The 27024-nt window shown below is 56.4% G+C and overlaps 2 protein-coding genes across 6 annotated transcripts; one reads left to right on the forward strand and one right to left on the reverse strand.

The window, feature by feature from the left end:
• The first annotated feature begins 2519 nt into the window (after window positions 1-2519).
• Window positions 2520-19342, forward strand: STRA6 (signaling receptor and transporter of retinol STRA6). 4 transcript variants are annotated; one of them, XM_052808449.1, is made up of 19 exons: window positions 2520-2732; window positions 5105-5200; window positions 7385-7535; window positions 9984-10062; window positions 10495-10580; window positions 10747-10886; window positions 11016-11182; window positions 11333-11458; window positions 12322-12389; window positions 12527-12603; window positions 13334-13395; window positions 13671-13851; window positions 14765-14840; window positions 14912-15045; window positions 16161-16278; window positions 16481-16582; window positions 17407-17570; window positions 18103-18240; window positions 18579-19342. In XM_052808449.1, exons 3-19 carry the CDS (start codon window positions 7411-7413, stop codon window positions 18755-18757), a joined length of 2022 nt encoding a protein of 673 aa, XP_052664409.1. In that variant the 5' UTR covers window positions 2520-2732; window positions 5105-5200; window positions 7385-7410; the 3' UTR covers window positions 18758-19342. The 4 variants fall into 4 exon arrangements, with proteins under 4 accessions (XP_052664409.1, XP_052664408.1, XP_052664410.1 ...); XM_052808448.1 differs by lacking the exon at window positions 5105-5200; XM_052808450.1 differs by lacking the exons at window positions 2520-2732; window positions 5105-5200 and adding an exon at window positions 5538-5598.
• A 108-nt stretch (window positions 19343-19450) lies between these two features.
• ISLR (immunoglobulin superfamily containing leucine rich repeat) lies at window positions 19451-26604 on the reverse strand. 2 transcript variants are annotated; one of them, XM_052808453.1, is made up of 2 exons: window positions 26463-26604; window positions 19451-24994 (listed from the first exon to the last, which is right to left on the reverse strand). In XM_052808453.1, exon 2 carries the CDS (start codon window positions 24984-24986, stop codon window positions 23736-23738), a length of 1251 nt encoding a protein of 416 aa, XP_052664413.1. In that variant the 5' UTR covers window positions 24987-24994; window positions 26463-26604; the 3' UTR covers window positions 19451-23735. The 2 variants fall into 2 exon arrangements, with proteins under 2 accessions (XP_052664413.1, XP_052664412.1); XM_052808452.1 differs by lacking the exon at window positions 26463-26604 and adding an exon at window positions 26230-26358.
• Window positions 26605-27024: the final 420 nt, after the last annotated feature.

Consider the following 27024-nt stretch of genomic DNA (forward strand, 5'->3'; position numbering starts at 1 on the left):
GCTGCATTGGAGCAAGGTGGTTTTTCCTCAGCTGAGAGCCCAGAGATGGCTTGAATTGAGTGTGTGATGCTCGTCTGACCTGTTTCACTTCCAAAATTGTGGCAATCTGGGTTGCTAGTTTCATCTGGAGATGTCACCTTTGTGCTTATGTGCAGCTGGGACTTGCTCCAGCCCCCCTTGCACCCCCATGCCATGGTGGGGACCCTGTGCCACTGAGCTGGGCTCTGCTTCCCTGGGGCACAGCAGCAGCAGGAGCAATCATGGTGATCAAATTGGTGTCTGTGTGAAGGATCACACCCTGGTCTTCAGCTCCTGAATGCTTCTGAAAGTTTCCTCTGCCTCAATTAAAACCCTGCCAGGCTCTAATGTGGGGAAATGGGAGCTGTTTCATCCTTAACTAGCCTGTTTAATTTCCTTCCCGCCCTTGTGCAAACAGATTATGGAGCCACTGCTAATGACAACATCATCAAAGACTAATTTTCCTGTAATCTGAGGCACAGTTCATTCATGCAGCATTTTCCCAGCTGTACCAGAGCTACACATGCAGCAGGTCTGGAGGTGCCACCTCCATCGTGTTAACGTGGCACAGACAGACCTGGGGCTGAAACCCTTCCTTGCCCCCTCCCCAACTAAATATCAATTTCCATGGCTCTATTGGGAATGAGGTTGATTCATAGGACAGTGTGAGGTCTATTTTAGCAGCCTGTGGATTTTTGTTCTGTAAAATGAAAGGTGGCCTTTGGTTGGAGCTCTGCCTGTGTGATGAGCTCAATGTTTTGGGTCTGGAAAGCTGTGTAATAGTGATGAGAGCAGGGTGTTTTGGCTAGAGGTGGGTTCCTGCTGTCCTTAGCTCTGTCCCTCCGTGCAAAAGCCCTTTCCCTTAGGGAAGGGTCCCCATGGGCACAGTGAGAGGCAGTGATTTGCTCATGGCTGCTGGGTTGTACCTGAATCTCAGTGCTCTGGCTCCTTATCCAGTGTCACAAGATCAAACAGGCTCAGGACATCAATGCATACAAGGAGAGGACACTTCTCCAGAAGCAGAGAAGGGATTTGGGAGAGACCTTATCATGTAGGGCAGAGGCCAAGGATGCATGTAGTGAGGGGCTTGTGGTGTCAGAGGGTCTCTACACCCTGCAGCTGCTGCTCAGGACTGGGAGAAGTATAAGGAGTGGGAAAACCATCCCATCTCCATGCTTATCCAGCACAAGCAGCAGCATCTGGGAATGTCATCGAGCTCCTGGTTTGCCTGCACCTTGCAGGGTTCTTCTCAGCCTGGTCCCTGCTGCCTGCACTGCTGCTGCCTGAAAAGAGGGCAGCAAATCTTGGCAAGGTATACTATCAGAGCCTAGGTGGGAACCGCATAACCAAGGCTCGTGGCTGGTTTCCCAACAGGCATTTTCGAGTCAAAAATGCCAAAGTGCTGGAATACCAACTTTCTGTAGGGCATTAGGGTGCCTTGAGATGTTTCGGTAGCAATAAAGCCCTTCCAGGGCTGGTGTGCATCTATATAATGATCACTTTGCTAAGATCAGGATGGACATCGCTGGAATATTTTTGCCTGGGTGGGGATGGGGATCCTGTGACTCTGAATTTCAGCCCCTTCTATCTCTGCTAGCCCTTTCCCCAGTCCCTCAGCTTTCCCAGGAAACACTCTTGGGATCCAACAGCAGCATTTCTTATTTAAAAACAACCCCAAGGAAGGGGGGGGGGGGGGGGGGGGAACCCTCCCTGTCATTTTGTTTGGCATTGCCACAAGGTTTTGGCTAAAAATTAAGCTAAATCTTCAACGTTGATTAATTTTCCTTTGCTCCACTTGCTGTCACATGTGGACTGTGTGTATATTTGTCCAGATTATATTTTTTTGTATACTGCTGTCTCCTGGACTATGCATCCCCCAGTTCACACCCCAAGATGTTTTGCATCCCTTTCCCACCTCCTCCAGGCTGTTTCTTACTGCTGTGGGACTGTCACTCTGCACCCATAGCGCTTGCTGTGTGAGCCCTGGGCAGGATCTGGCCACCTCCAAGGGACTGCGGGGCAGATGCTCTGGTGGTGTCCCCAAACCAGGGATGCTTGTCCCCGAGCTTGCACCAAACCAAAACTTTCCTTCCCTGTTCCCACCCCTCCCAAGTTGCACCGGGTGGGGGCAAAACCAAATAAATCTGCAAGATTTGGGCAAAGGATTGGGTTCAACTGATTTACACCAGTAAGGAGCTGGCCCTTTGATTTACCCCAGGAGGAAGCAGAGATGTTTGCATCCCTTGGAGGGGGGGGGGACACGACACACACACACACCAGCATCTCGGTCCCTGGGCTTTGAAACCCTAAATCTTGGCATGGGGGGGTGTGGAGGGAGCAACCAAAACCCAGCTGAGTTGGCGGAGAGTTGGGAAGAAGGGGGCTGGGTCAAGCTGCCTCGTCTCCCGAAAAGCTCTGCCTAATCAAAGGGAGAGCAGAGCATGGGGTTGGTTGTTTTTAATTTTCTAAACCCCAGGGTGGCCCCCAGCCAAGGCCTCCTGGCGATGGAGGGGATAAAGTTCCCTGAGCCACCGCAAGCCTCCGCTCGCTTGCCGGTGCTCTGAACTTTGCCTTTAAGTTTGCATGGCTGCATCCGCGCCAGGCTCCGGCGAGCGGATGCTTTAGACCCCGCTTAGCAAGGCCGTGCTTCTCCCGAGACCCCCACCAAGCCAAGCCTCTGGGTGCTTTGCAAGGAGGTCGCTGGTTGGAAGAAGGTAACTTTCTTTTGTCGTCTTTCCTCTTTTTTCAACCCTCTCTTTTCTGTCGTCACTTCTCGCACGCTCGGCGTCGCGGGGGGAAGCTGGGCTTAATGAACCGATGGAGTTGATCACGCCAGGTTGTAAATGTGAGCTGCCATCTGCGGCCTGTTTGCTTATGGTGGGGCAAATCCTGCTCTGGGGGTGCAGGAACCCCCCAAAACTCCCAGCTCTGCCCTTAAGCAGGGATTTTGTCTTCCTCTTGGGAAGCAGTCTTGGGGCGGGGGGGCTTTTCCTGGGAGATGCTGCTTCCCATCAGCATCGCAGGGGCAGAGGTTATGGGGTGCTCTGCCCTGAACCCCAACCCCCCCCTGCACTGCTTTCCGTGCTGCCGGGTGACTTTGTCAGCAGGTTTCGGTGCGATCCTGCAAACTCCTGACTTTTCCCCTTCCCCTGGATTGCGGGGGGGCTTTGTGTGCAGCAGGTGCTGCTGCCTTTGCTTTGAAATGAAGGGGGGGGGGGGGGGTGAGGAGCCTAAAAATAACCTTAAGCAGCCTCCTTGGCTTAAATGTTTAAGCTGCCCTTGCTTTTAAAATGCAAAAGTGGCTTCTTCAGCTTTCTGGTGAGTGTGTTTATGATCTCCATGGTGGATTTATTATCTGCAGGCTCCAGTTCTGCAGAGGAAAGGCTTTGTGAAGAGCTGGAGAGGCTCCACAGATCTCCCTGGGGTGGCAGAGGTCGGGTGCGGGAGGGATTTGGGGGAGAGGGGGGCTTGGATCGGATGAGAACTGGCCTCGCCATGTCTCAGCTGGGAGGAAAATGCTGTCAGAGCTGGATGACTGGGTGGGATGAAAAACTTCCTCCGGACCTTTCCCTGACCCAGGCAGGGGCTTTCCTGAGGTGATGAGGAGAGCCGTGGACTGGGGCGCAGTGAGTTCACCAGCCACTGGGCTTCCTGCATCAGCTCACCAGTGCAATGAGTTTGCTGTTCTCAATCCCCTGGGGCTGAGCCTGCCCTGGGGAAAGGGTGGGCAGCGAATTCCCGGAGGTCCCAGCCTCCGGCTGGATGGTCCAGGGTGCGCGTGGGCTCCTTGGCACTTGTGTTTGGGGAACTTGGGGACAGCATGGGATCTTCACACTGGAAAAAGCTCTGCTTTTCCAGAAGGATGATCAAAGTCTTCAAAAAGCTCTGGGCAAGGGCTGGCTGAGGTATCTTTGGTGCTTGGAAGGCTCCAAAGTCATCAGTGGAGGGAAGGGATGGGACTGACTGTCCTCTTGCCTTCCCTAGCTGAGCACAAGTGGCTACAAACCAACCTTTCTGATCTCATTTTGGGGCTGGGACACCAAGTTTGGTGGACTTTGGGGCTGAAGTTGGCTGGTTTGGCTTGTGCTGATGAGACCAGGATATGCCTCTCTGAGCATCAGCTGAAGCTGCTAAATCCACCTTTGGGAAGGCCATCCTCTTTGATGTCTTCCAAAGCTGTCCCTGTGCCACCTGGCTTTGCAGGCACCAACCCAGCAGTCACCAGTGCCGCTCCTGAGTGGCAATTGAATTAGAGGAGATCTCACTTAAACAACTCTTCCCCCCCTCTGCCTCCCTGGCCCAAGGGCTCCCTGAACAATTGTGAAATGAGATCTTTATCATTTTTATTAAAAGCTGTACACAAGGCATCACCATTAGGCTGGATGGGAGGAGGGAAGGGGGGGGTAATTCCCTTATGGCTCCCCTCTTCTTCCCTCCACTCCCCTCCCCAGTTTAATTCATAGCGGTGGGATGCAAAAGCTCCCCAGAGAGTGATGGATAGTGGGAAATGAAGAATACGAAGGAGCTTTATTGAACCCATCAATCTCGGGCAAGGCTGCTGCGATCAAAGGCCCAGCCTGTTTCGGCAGAGGTTACGTGGAGGAGCAAAGAGATCAAGTTTCGGGGAAACCCAGGGCACGGAGAGGCTGCAAAACCAGTGAGCCCCTGGCTCGGCCCTGGACCAGAGGAGCCAGCGCCTGCAGAGCAGGGTGGAGAGCGGTGGCCTTGCCCTGGCTGGGGATGCTGATCCTGCTGGGATTTTGGCACACCTGCATCTCCTCCTCTTCTGGGACACCAGCATTTGCAGTCTGCGCAGGAATAAGGGGGTTAACTCTTCCCTGTGCTGTGGTGAGGCTGAAGACCTTCATTGCGTGCTTCTCCCCAGCTGAAATGCCCATCCCCAGCGAGGTATCTCCTCCAGCAGAGCACCAGCCCCGTTGGCCAGGGCTGTAAGAGACCCGTTGCGGTCCAGGCTTGGATGTCCCCGTGTCACACCATCACTCGTTCAGCCTTGCGCTGCCCCGGCTTGCCTGATGGTGTCCAGCAGATGGGTCAGAGGCTCTGAAGCACCTCCTGATTTTTCCAGACTGTTCATGACTTGTGACCAAAGCTTTGCCACCCTGCCTGGTGGACAGCAAAAGGAGACCTTCTGCTGGAGCGGGACAGCATCCATCTCCTGAAGGTGAGTGGGCTGGTCTGGAAGGCTTGAAGATCACCTGGTGCTGGCACAGTGTTGACCCACCTTGGTCCCATACCCAGCCAGAGATGGGGTCTGGGTGTGCATGATACTCCGAGCAAGGATGTGTTGGAAGGGGAGCTGACACACCACCCAGGGAGCTTGTCAGCTTGGTCTTGTGCTCTTGCTGCCCAGCACAGATTCAGGCTGCGGCTTGCCTGGCAGGGGTCCCTGACAGCTCTGTGCACCGTGCCTCTCGCTGAGCCTTTCTCTCCTTTCCTTTCCGCTTTTCTGTGGCTGCCGTGTCCCCAAGTGGCTGCAAAGCAGGGCATTGGCAAGATGGCATCTGCTGGCTCGTTCAGAGCTGGATCATATGGAGTAATGCTACCTGGCTGGGCTGGTGGGTAGGTAGATCTTGCTTTCTGCTGGTTGCCCTTCTTTGGGTCATCCCGCAGGGAGGTGAGAGGGGCATGGGCAATCCCACGGTGGCTTTTGGGGCCAGTCCTTTCATCCGAATGTTGCTTGGGGGGAGAAAAAGCATCCCCAGAAGGATGCTGCCCCATGCCAGGGCTGGCAGGGTTCGCCTCATCTGCCTAAACCCCAGCCTCAACTTCCAAGCCCTGCCAAGCCTTTGGTGACCCCACGGGAGGGGAAAGGGTCTTGCGGATGTGTGTGTGTGCTGCCATGAACTTTAAAGGCTCTTCCTACCTTTTTATGGAGTGCTACATTCCTGGGAGGTGAGGTCAGAGCTGCTTCCTGGTGCAGGCGAAACCAAGAGATGGCTGGAGAGTCGATGCCTTGAAGCTGGGACGTGCGCTGGGTGGGTCGAGGATGGGGTCTGGGGGCCGTCTGAGTTGGATGCTCGCCTGGGGCTGGTGGGGTCCATCCTTCCTCTACTGGAGCCTACGCTGGTGGGGAGAGGGGTGGTGGTGGCACCCTGATGTGGGCCAAATGCTGGGGTGGGGGCACCTGCTTTCTAGCAGAGTTTTGGTTCTCTGGGAAGGGAGGTGAAGGTCCCAGGTCTCACATCCAGACCTAGAGGGAGCTCCCAGTGGAGACCCAAAATCTGGCTGGGGACGTGATATCCAGTGGAGCATCAGGCCATGGGGCAGCGTGGCCATGGTGGCGAGTCTTGTCAAGTCTGGACTTGTCTGTCCAGAGCTGCAGCTGCCTGCAGGGCTGCAGCCCCGATTTGGGGAATCTCTTTGAAGCTGGCGTGCTATATCCGACGTGGTCCCTGGTGAAGGCCAGCTGTACAAACAGCAGCCTGGAGCAAAGCTGCTGGTTCAGTCATCCATCTCCTACTCATCCCCTCGGAGCCACGGAGCAGCCCGGAGGGGTTTGGTGATGTCCCCAAGCTGCGGGATGAGGTGTCCCCAGGTCCTGGGCTGGTTTCTGGGGCTTGGAGGCTGCGCTGAGTGTCACTGCCTGGCACGTGGGGATGTCTTTGGGCGCTGCCTTTCTGATAACAATGGTGGAGGAGGCATGCTGCAGCTTGTGCAATGTAGCTCTGGGACAGCAGCAGAGGGTGTGGGGCTGCCTGGGCCAAAGTCATCAAAAAATAATAGGGAGAAGGAGAAATGAGAGCTTGTTGTGTCTGGCACGGTGACAAACCTTTCTTCCTTTTCATTGCTACAAAGGGAGAGGGGCTGCGGTTTCTTCCCGGGACTGGGGGAGGCTGGATGCTGTGTGGGGAATCTGGTGGCACAGAGGGACGTTGGGGACATGGGTCACAGGCTCCCCAGCCGTGGTGAGATCTCGTCCCCGCTTTGCCAGCCAGCCTGTGCTGCTGAGCCCAAAACTTGACCCTTGCACTGGTTTTCGAGTCGTTGGCGTAAAAACTGTTAAACAACCCAAACAAAGGCTCCGAGTCTATCAGCATCCCGTGGTGGGCAGGGAGCGGCTGGGGGACGACTAGGTGTGCCCTGAGCACTCAGGTTGTGCAGCTGGGGTGGCGGGGTGGTTTGTCCCTTCTTCCTCCCTCCAAATCCAGATAAAACCTGGATCCTTGGAGGTACAGCTGGATTTTGAAAGCTCCTGGTCACCCCCTGGCTGTGGGAGTGACCTGAGAAGATAAAAACCTCTTGGCTCAGTGCCTCCATCCCAGTATTTCCAAGAGCCCAGGAGGACCCACCTTGGGAAAGCCTGGTTGCTTTCTGCCTCTGGCTGCCTCTCACCATCTTTCTCCAGCCCACGGAGGGAAGAAGGAGCCAGTCATGGCAGCCAATGGCTCCGGCAGGTTGCACGATGCCTTGTTGGACAACAGCTTTGCCAGTACCGACGAACTCGTTTCTGACTGGTACATCTACGAAACCATGGAGCCGGCCATGCCACAGGATGAGTAAGTGTCCAGCCCCACTGGTGGGTGCCACGTGTCCCCCGTCTCTGCTGGGGTCACCTTGGGCAACTGCTAGCCTCCTGCCCGGCTGCTCTATCCCCTTTCTGTAGAGCAGTGTTCCCTGAGCAGCAGAGACAGGATTTATTCCTGGGTGAGCGGGAAGTGATTAAAAAGACTTAATTTGCCCCCCTAAAAATGCTTTATTTCTTTAGGATGCTTCTGACAAGAGCTAGGAGTAATCCTGCAGCAGGCATGTCTGCTAGTTACACTCCATTTTACTTAAACTTCCCCAAAATGCAAAATCAAATGCATGGTGTTAACCTGCTGCCCTGACCCCTCTGAAGCCCCCAGAGCCTTTGCCAGCCTAGAGAGGGCTGCTCTGCCTCCATATGTCTGGGTTTGAAGATGTCCTCATGCCACAGCCTTGCAACTCGGTCCCCTACCTTAATCCCCCCCCCCAGCTCCCCGCAAGCAGCTCTGCAGATTTTGGCTGGGGGTGAAGAGAGTTGGCAGCACACCCCGATCTACTGGCAGGGATGCTCGGCCGGGTCCCTGCATGGCATGGTGACCCTGAACAGGTCTCTTACTTGCAAAATAGGGCTGAGCATCCCTGGGCTTGCATGGATGTCTTCCCCCCCTGCCCCCAAACTGGCGTATCGGTGGGTCTTGTAAAGCCTATTCCCTCTCCATCTGTGATGATCCGCTCTTTAACTGAGCATGCTCCCAAGAGCAGTGCTGTGTTTGCCCCAGGGATGGGACCCCACGGCCCAACCTCGCAGCAAGGACCCAGCGCTTTTTGCCCTCCTAGCCGAGTGCCCTTCCCAAGGACAAGAGAAGTGCTATTGGGAGGGGAAACTGAGGTGTGGAGCAGCGGCGCAATTTATCCAAGATGTCTCACAAGGCTTGAAGCTGGGTGTTCCAAGGCCCATCTATCAGCATCAATTGTCCCTTTGTTGACTTAGTCCTCTGTGGGTGGGTTTTATGCCACTCAGTTGACTGATACCTAATCCTGAGGGCAAGCAGGAGGACATCCCAGCAGCAACCAGCCCAAAGGGTTCCTCCTTGTCCTTAACCTTCTGCATTACGAAACAGCCTTTGAAATCTCCTTGCCCGGCCCCTTTTTTGCCAGATGAAGCCCCCCCTGCATGACCCACACCTCTGCTAGAAACCTTTGGGGTATTTTCTGGGTGCCTTCCTTTGCAGTAAAGCCGTGGTCAGTGAAGGGATGGAGGCAGCACTGGGGGGGTTGCCCATTTGACAGCTCCTGGATGCTCTAGATAGAGATGCTGAAGCCCTGGTGATACCAAAAAGGGCTTTGGTATCCCTGTGCTCTCAATCTTGTGGATGGGTGCCCTGGATTTCTGGAGCCTGAATATTTTTGGACAGCAGGAATTTTCTGGTCTAGCCAAGCCCAGCTGTTGGTAGAGGAAAAAAAAAAAAGGCAGAAATCAGAGCTTTGGTAATGGCAGCTAGTCCTATAAAGCCTTTTCTGGCAGCTCGGTGACAGCCTCAGACATATGATGCCCGAGAAATCCTAATTTCACTATCGGACCCTTTCTTGCAGCCTTGCTTATGGGAGCTCTGCAGCTGGTCTCCCATCTCTGCCCACCCCACCAGCGTTGCAGTGGTTTGGGAGGGCATGAAGGCTTGTGTGGGTTCCCCCCCACCGTGAGTTACGGGGTCAGGGGGTTCAGCTCCCTGGCACAGGGATTTGCTGCCCAGCGTTGCGTGAAGGTGGCTGGGCAAGATCGTGCCTGGCCTTGGGGAGAGGAGGAGGGCTGCGGCAAAGCAGAGATTAAGGGATGTAATGGAGGCCAGAGAGCGAATAAATAAAGCAAAGCTCAGCACGCCTGCTCGGCTGGCCTTGGCCAGCTGGGGGATGCGGCTCTGGGACCCTGTCCCACCTGCACCAGCCCCAGGCAGCCATCTCCTCCACCATCCCCTTAGCTCTGGGGCTGGTCCCTCTCCCACGGGAAAGGCATCGAAACACCCTAGGAGGGGTCTTCAGCCTCCCAGCTGGCATTTAATAAGTGCAGTGCCTTAAGCAGCAAGGAGAACTTCTGCTTTGTAGGCTGCATCCCTTGAAAAGACACAGAAGAACAGATATGGGTGTTAAAGAGGTAAAGGGGGGCTTCATCCTTCCTTGCTGACCTCCTGTTCAGCCTTGGCATCTCTGTACGTGCAGGGAGGTCGCCTGGTCCCTGTGGGGATCAGCTCAGGGCCACTTCCCTGTGTTATCTCTCTCACTTGCTCATAAAGTCATCTCGTGAGGGTGACTTCACCCCTGGTTGTTGATGGTTGTGTAACCCAGCTCTTCAGAGGTTCGCCCCTTCTCAGCATTGGACCGAAATCTCCACTGCCGCCTTGTATGTCGACATTACCCCAGCATCTTTGCTTTGCCCTTTTGGGACTAAATACATGCATGATATTTCCCCCCCACCTTCTTTCTAGCATGTTTTCCAGCGGAATCCCAGACTGCAACCCCACCGTTTCTCCCAGACTGTATCACATCTGCATGGCACCAGTCTCCGTAAGTACCTGCCAAGTCCTGCATGGTGAGTTATCTGCCCCGACGTCGTATTTGCTGTCCCCAGCTCGGGTCATGCCCGTCTACTCCCAAATAGCAGGCCTGGGCTCTTCAGCTTGAGCTGGAGTGAGATTTGAGCTGGGATGCTCTAACAAGGGACTTGCACATCTCCAGACTTTGTTTCATGCCTGTAGTCAATGGAAGGCCTTGATTGATTTTTATTTTTCCCAGCGTGGTCCCTCTGAGGCGCTCAGAGCCTGTAACTCGTCAGAGCAGGTTGAAGCGCCTGTCCCTGCTTCAACCATGGCTGGATTTAGGGTGTTGGGCAGAGATGGTGTCTCCGTGGAGGCTCCCATCGCGTGGCAGCATGTCTGAGCTCCCCACCCAGACCCACACCCCATGTATTTATTGCTCCCTCGATTGGGTTTCTGGCAGCTGGCTGTGCTCGTGGGCTTGTCCTTGCTGGTGAAACGCAGGCGTATCCACTGGAGCTGCTGGAACGGCATCCCGGGACTGCTCAGGTACCCTGGCACTGCACCCCGGTCCCCAGGGTCCCTGTCACCCCGCAGCCAAGTGGGTGGAGGGATGCTGAGGTGCAGCATGGGATAAACCAGCTCTGGGGCAGAGGATGGTGGGGACAGGGTGCCCCTGATCTGGTGTCAGGCTCATTCGTTCCTTGGCTCGCAGCCCAGCCAACTTTCTGGAGGAGGAAGGCAACCGAGGGCTGGTGGCTGCGGTGTTCGGCATCCTGTTCTCCTCCCTGTGCGTGTTGGTCTTGGACAGGGACCCTCTGCCGCTCGTCGCCCACTCCTCCCAGAGCACCCGGGGTAAGGCGAGCACCCTGCTGGTCCGTGGGCACCACGCTCCTCCGGCCTGTTCACCCTGGTCCATACTGAGAGCACTGCCTTCTCTTTCCTGTTTTGCCCTCCCTCCTCTCTACCCATCATCCCAACTAGAGTACTGGAAGATCCTGGCTTTGCTCTACTACCCTGCCTTCTACTACCCCCTGATCGCCTGTGCCACGGTCCGGCACAGGGTCAGCTACCTCGTGGGCTGCCTGCTCTCCTGGTGCCATTGTGTGGTCCACATCTGGCAGAAGGTGGATTGTCCCCAGTCACCGAAGGTATGTGTCCCACCTCCCGGGGAAGGAGCAGGGAGGCTGGTGTGGCCCAGGGTTGGAGGTGTCTTTCTCATCACCTCCCTGAAGTGACATTGAGGTGTCACCTGCCCAGGCCAGGGTGGTGTGGCATGTGTCATCTCTGCTTCTCCCCAGATATACAGGTACTACTCCATGCTCTCTTACATCCCCATCATCCTCTGCCTTGTGCTCTTAAGCCTTTGGTATCCAGCCCTGCTCATCAGGAGCTTCACCGGGCAGGAGGAGACCTTGGATAAGGAGGTAATGAAGATCCACGGGCTGACTCAGGGGATGGTAGCATGGGAGAACCCCTTGATGGACCTGCATGCTTTCAGGAGCTTTCCTGCCCTGCAGCCCATCTTTCTACCTTGGGGACTGGGAGAACTGGGGTTCTCCCAGAGCACGTGTTCCTCACTTTGTTCCAGCACCGGGACCTGCCTCCCCTCCATCCCTCTGACGGCATGGGTTGTGGCTCTGTTTATCTCGCCGGATTTGAAGAGGGAGTGAAAAATCCATCTTTGGAGTAAACTCCTTAGCACAAGAGGCTTAAGGCATCAATGCATCCTGTTCAGGCCGGGACTGGGGTTGCCTTGTTTTACCGGGAGGCTGGATAATCCCCAGCCCCTTGGGAAATGCCAGGGCTTTGTTGGGAAGAGAGGAGGAAAAACCTACTTCAGAGAAAAAAAAAAAAAAAAAGCAGTCAGCCCCAGCGTGGACTGAAGTGACCCCCAGGTTCTTGCTGGGAGCTGACTGATGGGAATGAGGGGTTTTAGCTGTCCTACTGGTGTGCCTGGTTTTGGGCTGCTTTGTCGATGGCAATGAGGCAGATTTATTTCCACCTTGGCAGTGCCAGCAGATTCGCTGCCAGCATCGCTCCAACATGTTTGTTATCCAAATGAGGGCTGGGAGTCCATCACCCGCATCCCCTACGGAGGGTGCCGCGGGGCATTGCGCTAGTGATGGGTGGGTGACTAGGGGTAGCAGAGCAAGGAGATGGCTGCTGGGTGGGATGCAGATGCTCTGTTGAGAGCCCCCCCCAAAAGGCAGAGTCACCTCTCCCTGCCCCGTGTGCCTGAGCATATCCCTTAGCTCAAATCAGGCAACTTACTGCTGCTTTCCTTAAGGTTACCGGGCGAGGTTATTACAAGAAGTACCTAAAGGCTGTCCTGTCCAAAAACCCTCGGAAGGGGAGGTAAGGACAACACCTTTTCCATAGCTCTGCCTGATCAGTGAGTGTCCGTGCCAGCCCTGCCCGCCTGCCTGCAACGGGGGCAGAGAGGGTCCCCGCTCCCGAGGGACCTGCTTTTCACCCTCTCCTCCTTCCTCCAGCTCCACAAAGATAGAAGAGAACCTCCTGTCAAGGGTCCAGACATATTTACGCTCCTACATCTACGTTCCCGAGGAAGGTAAGCTGTGGGCAGGCATGGGCTGCGCTCTTGGCTGCAGCAGCGGCTCGGCAAACAGGCTGTCTTCCCCTTCCCCGGGGAGAGCAAATGCCTTTCTTGGCTCCTTCCCCAAAGCATCTGCGTCGTGGCAGCTGCCGCCCGCCGCACGTGCGACACCTCGGCCTTGCACAAACTGTTGCAGTTTGGGGTGGGGAGCTGGACGCCCACCGGTGGGGGTATGGGTGGACTGAAGCAGCGAGGTTCAGGCATGGGTTGAGCTGATATTACAGCCTGATGCTCGATAAGGCTATGATAAGGGAATAAAAGCTATAACAAGGGGACAAAATCCCTAACGACCCAGGAATGGGGAGCTACACCTTGCCCCCTCGGCCCATGGCAGAAGCAGGGGCTGTCACGGGAGGTGGCACCCCAAGGGACACAGCTCTGCACACAGCAGGCACCCAGCTGCTGGGACGCACGAGGTTTCATGGGCTTGCTGGAAGGGAGGATCAACAGGGAAGAAACTCATCCAGCCGAAGTACAGAGAAACCGCTCCCAGCTATACACCCTTGCAGGATTTCCCTGGGGAAATCCCAATTAATATTTGACCCCCCTGCCCTGTTCCAGTGCTCTCCCTTGGGCGTTTGCTTTGGCTGCTGGGTTGGGTGGACCTGCAGCCCTGCTCCACCCTTCCCCCATGATCCCGTGTCCCAGCTCCTCTCTGAAACACCTCTCCGATTCTGCCTTACAGGTTTCCAGATCCCGCTGAAGCTCGTCCTGTCCATAACCATGGCCATGCTTGCTGTCTACCAGGTGATGCTCGTGGTTAAATGCCCAGCAGAGCCCCCCTCCCTGCCTTCTTGGCTGTGTCCTCTGGAGGCAGAGGAGCCCAGAGGTCATTGCCGCGCCACAATTTTGGCTATGGGGCAGGTATTAGCGTGCCTCAAGGTATTACCATCCCTTGGCTGAGCTGCAGCAACCAGCCATGTGCTTCCAGGACTCAGCCAGCCTTAAGTCTTTAAGCTAAGGCGACGGCTCAGCAGTGGGATGCCGTGACCCGGGGTTCATGTGGCACCACTCCCTCACAGGTCGCTCTGCTGCTTCTGGTAGCCGTCGTCCCCACCATCCAGATTGTGCGGGCGGGAATGACAAAGGACATCGTGATATTGTTGGTCCAGTTTGGCTTGGTGCCCTCGGAGAGCCCGGCTGTCCCGGGTGACATGGAGAAGGAGCTCAACACCGTCAAGTACTACCTGTGGTCACTGGAAGGTGGGTTCCTAGCCAGGTCCTGCACCCGTAGGTGACTTTTGAGGATTTTGGAACTTATCAGAGAGATTTCTAACGCAGAGGATGGTCCAGGAAACTGGTTGGTGATGAGGCACCTTCCAGGGGGGCTTAAAAACCAGCTGCTGAAGCCGCAGCCATGCAGACATGAAAGGAGACTGCGTGAGCCTGGTGCCGTGCCAGGCATCTCTGAGCAGCCGCCGTGTGCCAAGACGGCGAGGCAGGGAGAGCCGGCAGCGCCGTGCTGCAGATGCTGCCCTTCGGCTGCAGGCTTTGATATGTGCTGGAATCGAGCAGATGGCCCCCGGCCCCCTGGCTAATTGAAAGCCCTGGATGGGGGGGGGGGGGGATGACAGGGGTGCCTCCCTCCCTTCATGGCACTACCTTGGGGTACCACCAACCTGGGGGGGCTTTTTATGGCTTTTTCTGAGTCACCGAGCCCCTCATCCTCTTTGTCTTCATGACATCTCCATCCCTCCCCCCAGACCTCCTTTCCCCCCTCTTGCTTTCCCCCTCCCAGCATCCCCTTTCCTAAGAGCATCTTCCTAGGCTCTCTCCATCGCACTGCCTGCTTTTCATGGCTTGCTCAATGATTTTTTTTTTTCCAGTGCTGAGCTAGCCCAAGTACTTGTTATTTCCCCTGGCTGCTTGTCTTTCCCCTTCCCTTTTGCTGTCTGATCAGCTCATGCCCACCTGGGAGATGGAGATCCCTGTATCGCAAAGGGGGTAGAGAGGGAAACTGAGGCACGGTGCCCTGCTGAGCGGTACATCCATGCAGCCCCATAGCTCAGCCCCCTGCAATGCTCCTGAGATACATTTATTTTATTTTTTAATAAAATCCCGTTGCTGGGGCTGGCCACAGCCCTGATCCAGCCGTCTCCCCCCCACTCCTCCACAGTCTGCTACATCTGCTCACTGGTGCTGTGCTGCCTGCTGACCTGCGCCATGCTCCTGAGGACGCTGGTGATGCACAGGTATGGGTGTCCTTGCTCCTCTGGCCTTCAGCTCGTCACCGAGCTGGGATGCAGCTGGTCTCTCTCCCCAGGAACAACCTGAAGGCACTCTACCAAGGGGCTGTGCTGGATGTTTTCTACAAAGCCCATATCCTACGCCCATCCCGACAAGCCATCGTCTGCTGGATGAGCTTCGCCGCCTTCCAGACAGCTTTTGCCTGCCTGGGTAAAGGGTGTTGGAGGGGGCGGGTGGGTGGTGGACCCCCACTTTGCACAGCCTACCCTGCATTTAAGCATCTCTTCCGCCTTTCTTGCCCCATTTTGCAAAGGGATGGTTGCGAGGCTTTTGTTCCTCTTTCCCCAAACGCAATCTGTCCTTCTGCTGGAAGGGCCATGTTGAACACCAAATGGTCGGGGAGAAAAAAAAAAAGCGGGGGGGACACACCGATGACTCTTTTTGGCTCAAAGCCAAATATTTTGATTTGAGAAGCTATCGCAGCACCTCGTGGAAAGGATTGTCTGTCTCCTCCTCCGGTCCCGGTCTTCACATCCTGGGTGCGCATCTTTCCCAGCACAGCCCAGGTCTCCCTGGCTGGGAGGGCTGGCCCGCGGGAGGTGACTCTGAGCAGCGTCTGGGGTGATGCATGTGCAACACCTGACTGTATCGGCACGCCAAGGCTACGCAGGAGAGTCAAGCTGAAGGTCTGGGAGGGGTGATGGAAGGACAGGGAGGACCGCTGGGTCTGTTGGTGACCACCCCTTGGGAAAGCAGAGCTATTTCGCAGGCAGGTTGTTAGTGTGGAGGTAGGAGCTGGGGAGCACCCCAGGAGCTTCTTGCACTCCTTTGCCAGCAAGGAGCAGCTTTCCTTTGGCCACTCAATACTCGGTGCATCCGCGGCAGAGCTGGCTGCATCTCTACTGTGCTGCTGTGAATCTACCTCCTGCTTAAAAACCTGGGTTTTCAAGTCATTAAAGCAAAGCAGTGGAGGTAAAGCACAAGCTCAAGTACAAGGAACTGCAGCTGCTGCTGATCTCGGTGTGATTTATGATTAGAAATCAGAGCTCAGGCTGATTTTTATGATGAGGCATCATAGTCGCAGCCCCAAGTGATGACTCTTCTCGGTGGGGATAATGTGGGGAGCAATAAGAAAGGCTGAACTTGTAATTAAATCCTGTGCAGAGCATTGTGTTTGGAGTGGGGGAGGCAGGTAAGGATCTCGCAGGCTTTTTATGGGATTAAAATGAAAGATATGCTGGGCAACAAGGGGAATCAGAGCAAGAACAAGAGCCGCTTCTCCATCCTCCCCCACCGTGGTTTCTCTCCCTGTGTCTCCCTCCCAGGTCTCCTCATCCAGCAAGTGATTTTCTTCATCTGTTCCGTGGGCTTTACCTTCCTCTTCATCATCCCGCTCCAGTCCGGCACAAACACGCCCCTCTTCAAAATCATTCAGAACATGTGGTGAGCACTTGCAGCCCTTGGGGAGGGATGGAAGACCCAAGTGGGTGCTATGTCCATGGCCATAGTGTGTTTTGGGGTATTCTGTCAAGGGGAGGCTCTATCTTGGGCTCTTTCAACTTTGCTGGAGGTTTCTGCTGCCCGGGATGGTGTCTCATGCTTGGGACCCTCCTGGTGTCCATCCTGCCTCTTCCTTCCCACCCAGGCCCTTCTGGTTGACCCTGGTTGTTGCCATCATTGTGCAAAATTTGGCGGCTCACTACCAATTCCTGGAGCAGCATCCCCTTCGCAAGGAGCTCACCAACAGGTATGGGGCCCTGGGGTGCCTTTGGGGCAGAGCCGACCCTCCTGAAGTCGAGGAGCCTGGTACTGTGTTGGATTTACACATGCCCCTGATGTTGTGGCATCCTCTGTGCCATGAGCTCAAGGGGGAAAGCCTGTGGGTTTGAGGGTTTTAAGTAGCTCTGTGTTCCCAGAGAGGTTTCTTTAGGTGCTTTAGAGGGCCATGGTCTGTTTACAGCCTTGATTTCAGTGGGGTGAAGCTGGTGAGGTCTGTGCCTTGCTCCACCACCCCTGTTTGCAAGCCCCAGAGGAAGCCCAGATCCCTCAGGATTGGCTGGACTGGTTCAGATGCTGCCAGTGGATGTGGTCCCTCGTTGCACGTGGTGTCGCTGCCTAAGCTGTACGCTGAAGACCAGGGTGACAGACAGATCTAGGTGTCCTGCTCTGTCCAGCCAAGGCACTTCCACCACCTCCATCACTTGCCCGGCATTGCAGGGAGGCTGCTGTAGGCTCTTCTGACCTTCACAGGACCTGGTGTCCTCCATCCCAAACCACCAGGCTTATGCTTTGACTGGTTTCTAAGTCTTCGAGGAGAAACGGAGACCCTATGTATGCTGGAGGCGAAGCTTTGAAGCCCTGACAGTGCACATGGCTATGTCCTCTCTGAGAGCCTTGAAGGGTGTTTGCTTCTCTCCATGGGACGGAGACACTTCAAATGGGGACTGTGTCTGCTGAGGAGGGAGGGAAGGGTGGGAGGCTTATTTTGGCAGGAGGTTTCTCTGGCAGGGAAGGGCCGTGCTTCCCATCCCACGGTGTTTGTGTTCCTTATTCCTCCTTCTCCACCCGCAGGCGAGCTCTCTACATAGTCACCTACCTGCTCTTCCCCATCAATGTCCTGGTGGGTGTCCTGGCTGGGGTGTGGAGGATGGTCATTTCTGGCCTTTATAACGCTGTCCACTTCTCCCAGCTGGACATCAGCCTGCTGAACCGCAGCGTGGAGACCTTCGACCCAGGTAGGGCATGGAGGGTGTCCCTCTGCAGGACCTCTGTGAACGCGGGGGCCCTTCTCCCACCCCCGAGCTCCTGGGGCACATGGCCTGGGGCTCCTCCATCACCTGGAGCTGCCAGGACTGAGGGTGGCTTCAAACCACCTGCATTCAGAAACGCATAGGTGGGACAACTGGAGCAAGTGACTTCTCCTGATGCTCGCTGGGTCCTGCTTTTTCCATCCACCCCCAAGGGTGGGTGATGCCCTTCTGGGGTCCCCTGGGCTTCACCAGTGACCAGACCCTGTTCCCACGGGCAGCTGACCCTCATCTCTCCTGCGCTAAAGGCAGCAGCGAGGCAACTTCAGCCCTTCCTCTGCTTTTCCTGCTGGGATTTTGGGAGCGGAGTTCATCCCCAACTCTGAAGGCAGAGCAGCTCTGGCAGGGCAGAGATGGAGCCCAGCAAATAACCCTCCCCTTTGCTCCAGGGCAGGAGGGAGGGGGGAACCATGAAGTCTGGCCCCACCATGTGCATTTACTGTGGGCTGTGTTCCCCCAGGCTACCGCACTTACTGCCACTATCTGAAAATCGAGGTCAGCCAGTCCCACCCGGTGATGAAAGCTTTTTGCTTGCTGCTCCTCCAGCTAGCCAGGCCGGAGGGGCCACCGGAGCTCCGGGCCAGCAACGTGGAAGAAGGTGAGACCTTCCCACTGCCATCCAGGGGGGTGCACAGCCATCGCTGTGGGGTGGCATTGGGGTCTCCTCTGTGGATTTGCCACTCCTCTAGAGATGCTGGTGGTGCCTTGGGGTAAAGAGACCGTGAGGGTTGTGGCTTTGGTGCCTTTTCCCTTTTTATGCCACCTCTGCTTGGTATGTGATCATCTCCATCCCAGGAGCTGCTCCCGTGCCTCTCTCTGTGCCAGGGCAGGATGGGGCTCCTCTGCTTTTGCCCCAGGGTGTAGATGGCATCTGGGCAGCCCCAGTGAGGGGGAGCTGGGGCTGAAATCCTTTCCCCCCCCCTCATCTCCTTTCAGGCATCCAGCTGATGCAGCCCAAGAAGGCACCTCCGAGCAGAGCCAGGTTCAAGCAGAGCCGAGCCCGCTGGTGGCTGGCCTACACACTCCTCAATAACCCCTCCCTGACTGCTTGCCGGAAAACCGCTCTCTCCGACCCCACGGCCAATGGCACCCAGCTCAGCCCCCCCAAGCCCTGACCTCCAGAGAAGCCCCCCACCTCCATCCACCTCCCACGCACGCTCCTGTCCCATCCCGTCCCTGTCTCCTGTTGACTCTCCTCCTGCACTGGCAGGAGTTTTGGGTACCTCTTGCCCATCTCCAGCCTCTGGTCCCTCTTCAGCGGTGACAGGGGCTGGTTTTTAGCTCTAGGTCTATGCTGAGCCACTACCAAGGTCCAGAGGTGAAGACAAATGGGTTACCTTCAAACCTGCCCTGAACGGAGAGGGGTTGATGAGCCAAGTGAAACCCTTCAGGCATCTCAGAAACATCTTAGGAATCACTCCTGCGATGAGCCCACCAGTTCTCAACAGTTGCCTTTCTGACATGTAGCAAGGCAGGCACAAGCCCACAGCACCAGGGCAATAACGAAAGAGGGAGAAGGTGTGTGTTTGTGTGTGTGGAGGGATCCTCAACCAGACTGAGCATGAGAAACTACCTGCATCTCAGCATGGTCTCCCTGTGGAGAAGGTCCCCACTACCAACCCCATCCCCAGCTTCTCCCTTTCAGGTCTGATCCTGGCTCTCCTTGGGCACTATACCTAAACCTGGGACATTTTTTTTTTTTTTTTTTTTTTTCCTCTCCCCCACAGTTTTATGAAGGCTAAAATCCCTGTCTGCTCTGGCTCTGGGCTGTGAGGTTGCAGAGACTTTTGTTTTCTGCTCCCCATAACTCTCATCCCCCTGGTGCCTCTTGCTGCCACCCCCTGTTTTGTTTAAAGCCAGCAGTTCCCCAGGTCTGGTGACCCTCCGAGTGAGCTGAGCTTGAATCCATAGAAAGCAGTTTTATACCTCACTTGGACGTGCTGAGTCGGGGAAGGTTAATAAATCACATACCTCACTCCTACATTCGGGGTGTGCTTGGTCTCTTGGCCGTTCCCGAATAAGCCAGACCTGGCAGGAGGGACATGAGGACCACCATAGCCATATCTCTGAGTGATGGTTGGGACTGACTTTGCTTTGACCATGTGGAGCAGAGGCTTTGCAGTAGGTCTGCTTGACCTGGACATGAAGGGACTAAATCTGTGATCCCCCTCCCCACCTTAGGGAAATGTTAATGCAAAGCTGATCAATTTGCTTTCCCATCAAAACATTTGGCCCCTGAACCACAGCTCCCACAAAGGTTGGGAACTGAAACAGGACATTTTGTGGCTAAAGCACCAAAGGTAAGCGTCCAATGTGTTGCCAGAACACCTCTTCCCATGACGTGTCCCTTGAAAGTCCTGCCTTTGTGGGCTGGAAGGATGCCTGGCGTCAGCCCGCTGTTGCGGGCAGCAAGGAGGGCTCTTGGTAAGTTGTACTGGTGGCTCTTTACTCTTCCATCTCAATACCAACTCAGCACCTCAGCCTTGCTAAAGCAGGTGCCTTTGAGACTTTGCAGCCCACCCTGCATGGAGCAGGGCTGCTGGGCCATCCCCTTTGCTCGATGGGGTTTGAGCCCTTCGCCCCAGGGATCTCCTTGGAGGCGAGCAGACCTGCTCTTCACAGGCTTTCAGGGACCCCATGCCCTCTTGCTGGGGTGCATGCAGCACCATCGGTGTGGTTTGGGGTGAGTGAGGCTGAGCCCTGTGCTTTGGGGTTTGCCTGGAGTGTCCTCACATCTCCCCACAACATTGAAGCTTCCTGGGTGGGAGCCATCCCTTTCCCCAGGAGCCTGCCCCCCTCCTTTTCTATCCCAGTGAAGAAAGGGGGGGGGTCCCTGCCTTCAACTTCTGCCTGTTTGTGCTGCCCCAACAGCCACCCGCTGTGCTTGGATGCTCAAAACCCTGTCACATCCACTGTCCACTAATCAAATACGATTAAAACAGCGCTGTCTTAATCGTATTTGATTACTGTCTGGCACATAGTACAATGTCATCTAACTGGGTGACAGCGGTGGCACCGGAGGCAGATCTGGGTTGTTTTCTTTTTAAGACAGCAGGAGCCCAAGGTGTAATTTCTGCTGCTTTCCCCACTCTGGGCTTTGCGGTGTGCGTGCTTGTGTTTGCATGTCTGAGCGTGGGAGAGATGCGGCGCTGGTGGGTGCTGGACATCCTGTGTGTATTGTGTAAAGGGATGCTCTAAAGCAAAGGCTGCACCTTTCCCTTGCAGCCCATCCCAACCCATCTCCAGCCTCCCAGGCGCTGGGGCTTTGAAGGCAGCCTTGGTAATCCCTAAAATCTTTGGCAGCTCTGGGCCACGGGTGGAGCTGGATTTCAGCATCTGTTTACGCAGCCCTGCCCGAGGCTTCCTGGAGATGTCTTGGCAGGCGGCAGGCTGGGGCCGAGGTGAGAGATGACAGCCCTGGGAGGAAGACCGGAGGTGGCTTCATTGCTTTGCTTGTTTTCTTTCCCTTCTTTGACATAAGCAGGGTACCCTGGGGGTGAACTGAGCTGCTCTTCTTCATGGTGGCTTCTCACCTCTTCTCTAAACCCCCACCATCAGTATGGCCATGCGATAGCTCTGTCCCTGCACACCCGCAGTCCTCTCCACCCAACCCCTGAACCCATCAATGGTGAGGTGGTTCAGGGAGCCCTTAATGAAAAATTGCCTGTGAATGGAAATTCAGGTCTGGGTTGTGCTGTGGCTTTGCAAGCGTGAGGGACAGAGAGGAGCTGAACGGGGGTTGTGGCATCCCAGCCTTGCAGCAGCTGGTGGCCGCGGTGGGTCAGGATGGTGATGCCAAGTGCGCTATCACCTGCAGCATCCAACCCAGGAACCACGTGGCAGGATGCCCTCTTTGTTATGAATGAGCAATGCTTAACATGGCTAATAACTTGCTATAAAAGCTATGAGTAAACTTGGTGAACGTGGAGGAATTCACCTTTCTGGCAACAAAACACCAAAGCTGGGGGGGGGGGGGCAGCAGCTCTGTGAGGTGGGCAGAGACTTTCAGGCATGGCTTAGGGCTGCTGGGAGCTTAAATCTTATTGTTTACCCTTATCCCAGGCTTCAAATCCTGTTCCCAGCTGAGTTTGCAGGAATAAGCTCCTGTACCCCCCCTATTCCCAGGCAGGGAAGGGAGGACCCCAGCTGGGATAAAATTCATGTTAAAAGCTGCATCCTACAAAATGAAACCAAAACTCTCATTGGGGCCGTGATGTTTTTCATCCTTTCTGCCTGTAATGGGAAAAATATGTGCCTGCCTGTTAGCAGCAAAGGCCGTTCGTGCGAGGAGCTGCTGGCTGTTTCTAGGCTGGTTCTGCCTCGGGACCCCCGCGGAGACCTCGGCGCCATACCCGGACAGTGTTGGTGTTGGCATACGGCAGCTCCTCGACTGCCCCTTTCCTTGCCCTGTGAGCTGGCTGGACATTGAATCGTGGGGTTGGAGAGCTTGTGTGGAGGCTTGAGGCTCCGGGACAGCTGCTTTTCAGCTGATTTTGGCATTGGTGCCTTCCCCTGCCTGCTGCAAGCAGCAATGGGGGGAGTTTTGGGTGACCTATAAATGCATCCTCCCTCCAGAGTCATCGTGGGGGGATGCTGCAGCACTGGAAGGGCTTTGGGGGAACCGGGGGTGAAAGGGGGTTCCCCTTGAGCAAAGAGGGTTGGTGATGAGCTGTGGTACCCCAGATGCTGTTGGGTCTGGGGGGTTTTGGGGGTGCACAGAGGCAGCATGCACTGGCTTGTTTAAAAAAAAAAAAAAAAGTATTTATTGCTGTCCGTACAGTTTTGGTTATAAGGCGAGGGTGGCTGCAGGGGTCTGTCTGGCTCCTGCAGGCGAGCGCTGGCAGAAGGCACGAGAGCTGGACCGTCCGTGCCTCGGGGTCGGGGAGATGGAGATGCTCAGCCCCCTGCCATGAGACAAGGGGTTCCCCAGCACCCTGGGGCAGCCGGGTATAGTCCATATGTCCCGTGTGGGAATGCTAAAGCACTTAAAGAGTGTGTTTATGGCTTATAGGTCAGCTCAGCTTCTCTCTCTGTCATCTGGGTTTCCCCAGTCTTTCTTCCTCCTGCTCCATCATGCAGCCCCCACTCACTTTCCCATCAGAGGAGCCCTGGGAAATTATTTTGGTCTCTTTGAGCTCAATCCCTCCCTGCTGGGGTTGGAGCCAGAGCAGGGCAGCTCGGTGGGTCCAGCCCAGCCGAGTGTTTTGGACTGCAGGCTTCAGCAGTGAAAGGGAAGGGGGGGGCTTGGAAATCAGCTGCATCACATCTGGGAGAGGTACTGAGGGTAGCAGGGCCTGATCCTGCAACATGCAGGGAGGGTGCAGGCACCATGGGTGCTCCCAGCACCTAGCCAGTAGGAGCCTTTTGTGCTCCTGCAGGGATGAAGCCTATGGAAAAGCTTCTCCTGCTCCACAAAAGCAGCCTGATCCAAGCCTGTGGCACCATCCAACGTGTCCTACCGCACCCGTCCTGCTTGCAAAGCACCATCATATCTCTGTCCCCCAGAGCCACGTGCCCTGGGAACCCATGCCCAGGCTATTCCCCCACTCTCAGACTGATCCTGGTGCTTCCCGTGAGGTTGGTGGTAGGAAGGATGGGCCTGGCCAAGGGCCCGGGCGCTTGTCATGGTGGGGATGTCATCTTTGGTGCTGCTGGACCAATGGGACCCTCTTTGTGAGAGATCCCCTCCCTGGGCACAGCTTGCTGCTGCGGGTGGAGGAGGCCTTAGGGTGGTGGGCTCTGGGGATGGGTGATGGTCACCCTGTTGAGGGTGGACTTTAATCCTACAGCCGCACTTTGGTCTCAGGAGGGAGATAAGTCAGGACGTGGCAAATTTGGACGCCTAGAAAGCGGCAGCACAGTGAGGATCTGCTCTGCATCACCCGAGCTTGTTTGAAGCTCTCGACTAACGGAGCCCAGCCCTGACCCCATCTAAGAAGGGGTTGATCTACCAGCCCTGGGCCTGAGTCTTGGCCCCCTTTGACTCCTGACCACCCGCAGTTCCCAGAAGCTCAGCAAAGGCATGGCACTACGTGAAGATAAATGCTACAGAAAGAGGGGGAACCCTCAAGGCACCATTTCCTTCTCCCCCCTTTAACAGCAGAGTGCGATGCCCAAAGCCAGCAGGAGGGTCCCCAGGCAGACCCGGGGCACCGCTCCTCCAGCTCTGCTCTTCGACTCCCTCGGCATGTGGTAAACAATCACCAGCTTTTCTCCAGCACCAGAGGGATCCATTTCATCCCCCTTGTAGCAGCTCTGACCCCCAAGGTGGCTGGCTTGGGGGTCATCTCGGAGCAGGTCTTCAGCTGGATTCTCCGACCCAGCCAAGGCCACGTTGACCGAGACATCCCGCGTGCCCACGTCATTGACAGCAAGGCAGGTGTAAATGCCTTCGTTCTCCTTGCTGAAGTTGGGGATGGCCATGGTGCCGTTCTTGAAGACCAGGAAGCGCTCTTGGCTCTGCTTGACGCTTCCATCCCGTGCCACGTTGGGCCCATTGATCTCAATGCGGCGGCTGGAGGTCTGGATCTTCCACCTGATCTCTGGTGGAGGGCTGCCTGCCACGCTGCAGTGCAGCGTCAGGGTGAGGCCATCGTACATGACGGTGTTGTCCAGGTTGGAGAGGTAGGTGAGCTGCACAGAGGGGGCAATGCAGTGGTGGTCGGGGATGTCCGTCACCGCCCTGCCCTTCAGCCTGCCGGGAGCCACACACAGGGTAGACCCCCCCTTGGTGATGGAGACGGAGGTGTTCTCGGTCCACTTCTTCAGCCAGAAGACCTTGCAGGAGCAGTTGAAGGGGTTGTTGAAGATCTGCAGCTGGGACAGGGAGGGCAGGTTGTCAAAGGTGCCCTCGGCCAAGGTGGTCAACTCATTGTCGTTGAGCCAGAGGGAGCGCAGGTCCTTCAAGGCACGGAAAGCATCCCGGGGCAGCCCGGCCAGGCGGTTGTTGTTCATCTTCAGGATCTGCAGACCGCTGAGGTTACGCAGGTCCTGCCAGGGGAAATCCGCAATCTTATTGTGGCTCAGGTCCAGGTTCTTCAGGTGCAGCAACAAGGCAAAAGCCCCTGGTTCCACCACCCCGATCTGGTTGTAGCCCAGCCACAGCGACTGCACTTCGGGAACCTCAGCGAAGGAGCCTTGCCCCAACCAGCCGATCCTGTTGGCCGACAAGGTGAGGATGGTCACGTTGGAGGACAACCCCTCGGGCACCTCCTGGAGGTCCTTGTAGGCACACTCGGCCAACAGCCGCCCGTTCTTCTTGGTGGAGCAGGAGCAGGCGCTGGGACAGGCCAGGCAGGGCCCCAGGAGCGCAGCCAGCCCCAGGCAACAGAGCAGGGGCCTCATCCTTCCTTCTGGGAACAGAGATGGGGGGGAATGAACGGGACGGGTCTAGCCGAGATGGGGATCTGCTTTTTCTCGCCAAACACTAACAGGAAGCAGCAGAAAAGCGAAGCGTCCATGTGATTAACCCCAGCACTTCAGCTGGAAATGGCTGTTTGAAATATTTCCTAATCTGAAGAAAGCATTTCCTTGCCAAGAGCAGAGCCTTTGACTACCTCGTGTGAGCGGGCAACTTCCCCTAAACCCTTTCTGTCCTCCACTAGAAAATGCCTCTTTTTGATCTTTGATGAAATACACACCCCCCCCGGGATGCTGCTTCCTCAGGTTTGGGGATGAAAAGTGGGAGCTGGGAGTTTAGGGTTCACCCTGCTGAGGCCGGAATTGGGAGAAACAGAGCAACCACAGCTCTTTCACAACCAGCCTTCCCCTAAACTATCAAGTTGTTGAGATTTTCAGCATGCTTTCAAGCCTCAAACCAACCCCCCATCTCCACATTTTTCCATGTCATGGAAAAACCCAGCTTCTCGAGTGCTTTTTCTCAGCAAGAGAGTGTGGGGTCCCTGGCTGCTGGAAGTCTTTAGAGCAAAATATTTCTGAGCTAACTCCTTACTCGCCTTCTTCTTGCCTTGTGCGTGCTCAGTTCCTGGCATCTGCAAGCTGTGTCCCACCAGGGAAGAGGTTAACTGCGGCTCTGCAAGGAGCTGGCAGCGAGACCCCTTTGTCTCTGCCTTGTAGGCAAGTTTTGCTGCTCCTTCTAGTCCCCAACCCTGTCATTTAGGGCAGGAGGGGGGAGACATTTTATTGGCTATAGAGAGGCTGAATTAAGACCTGCTCAACAACTGGGGGGGGCAAAAGGGGGTCTGTCCTGCAGGGATAGACCACCCCAGGGCTGGGGTTCAAGGGATAGGGAAGGACCCCCGAGGGCTCTGGGGGTGATGGAGGAGCTGGGGGGGGGGGGGGGTGTCCACTTGGCCGATGCATTTAAAGTCCCTGGCTGGTGTAATTTTGGGGTGCCCCATATCCGTCCCAGCCCAACCTCCCCAGCGAGGTGTCGGTCCCAGCTCGCCGGGGCAGAATCCCCAGCACCTCGACCGAAGCGCTGCGGGCTGCAGGGGGAGCAGGGCTGGGGGGGGGGCGCGGGGTGGTGATGCCGGGGAGGGGGGGGTATCCCGAGCCGCTTGAGCTCCCGGAGCAGCCCTCCCCCGCACAGCATCCCCCCCCAGCATCCCCCCGGGGACGCCGTTACCTCTCCCCGCCGCCTCTCCCGCTGCCGGGCGGCCGGGGCGGGCCGAGGCAGCCCGGGGGCGGTGGGAGCAGGGCCGGCACGTCGCATACCAGAGCCGTGAATAACCACCCAGCCCTCCCTTCTTCCCTCCCTTTCCCGGGCCGGCCAGCCCGCTCTCCCCACGGCCACGGCTCTCCCCGGTGTCCGTCCCCCCCCCCCCATTCCCCTCCCCGGCCCCCCCTTAGCCACTTCACCGGCAGCTTCGAGGTGGATGGAGCCCGGTCGCCTTCGCTCCTCTGGAATAGGGGAAAACGGGATGGCCGGTTCCCCCGGCCCTCGTCGGGCTTCTCCTCCCCTCCCCGTCCCCCGGGGCCCTTTTGTTTTCCATGGCACCGACCCATTCCCGCTGTCGGAAAACCCTTCCTCCGCCCGCCCGCCTCCCCCCCCCCGGAGCTGCTGCCGGAGCCCAACCGCGCCCGCTTCCCCCCCCCCAGAGCCATCTCCTCTGCCCTGTAATAAACTGCTGATAAAAGCTTTTAAAAGTAGATTGTGGGGCATTCGTCCTGCAGCCGTCATCCTCCAGCCTGGCGGGACCACTCGGGTAGAGGTGGGCATCCAGGACCGGGATGCTGAGCGGCTTCTTGCTCCCTGCCCTCCCCTACTCATCCACTGGCCAAACTGGAGCATCTCTGGGAGGAAACCCGCCTGCTGCGGGGCTGGGGTTGGAGCAACACGATGCGAATCGCCCTCAGCGTGGAAGCACCGGGGTGTCTGCAGAGGTGCAAGGACCTTCATCCCGGAGCAAGCCAGACCCTC

Source organism: Harpia harpyja, chromosome 14 (genome assembly GCF_026419915.1).
Source record: "Harpia harpyja isolate bHarHar1 chromosome 14, bHarHar1 primary haplotype, whole genome shotgun sequence".
In the NCBI taxonomy this organism is placed as follows: domain Eukaryota; kingdom Metazoa; phylum Chordata; class Aves; order Accipitriformes; family Accipitridae; genus Harpia; species Harpia harpyja.

What these genes read in the sequence shown, in the direction of transcription:
- STRA6 (XM_052808449.1), top strand. Translation starts at nt 7,411, where the DNA reads ATGGCAGCCAATGGCTCCGGCAGGTTGCACGATGCCTTGTTGGACAAC. An exon ending in TCTGCATGGCACCAGTCTCC is followed by an intron (nt 10,063 to 10,494) that starts GTAAGTACCTGC and finishes GGTTTCTGGCAG; the next exon opens with CTGGCTGTGCTCGTGGGCTT. An exon ending in CTACCTGTGGTCACTGGAAG is followed by an intron (nt 13,852 to 14,764) that starts GTGGGTTCCTAG and finishes ACTCCTCCACAG; the next exon opens with TCTGCTACATCTGCTCACTG.
- ISLR (XM_052808453.1), bottom strand. Translation starts at nt 24,986, where the DNA reads ATGAGGCCCCTGCTCTGTTGCCTGGGGCTGGCTGCGCTCCTGGGGCCC.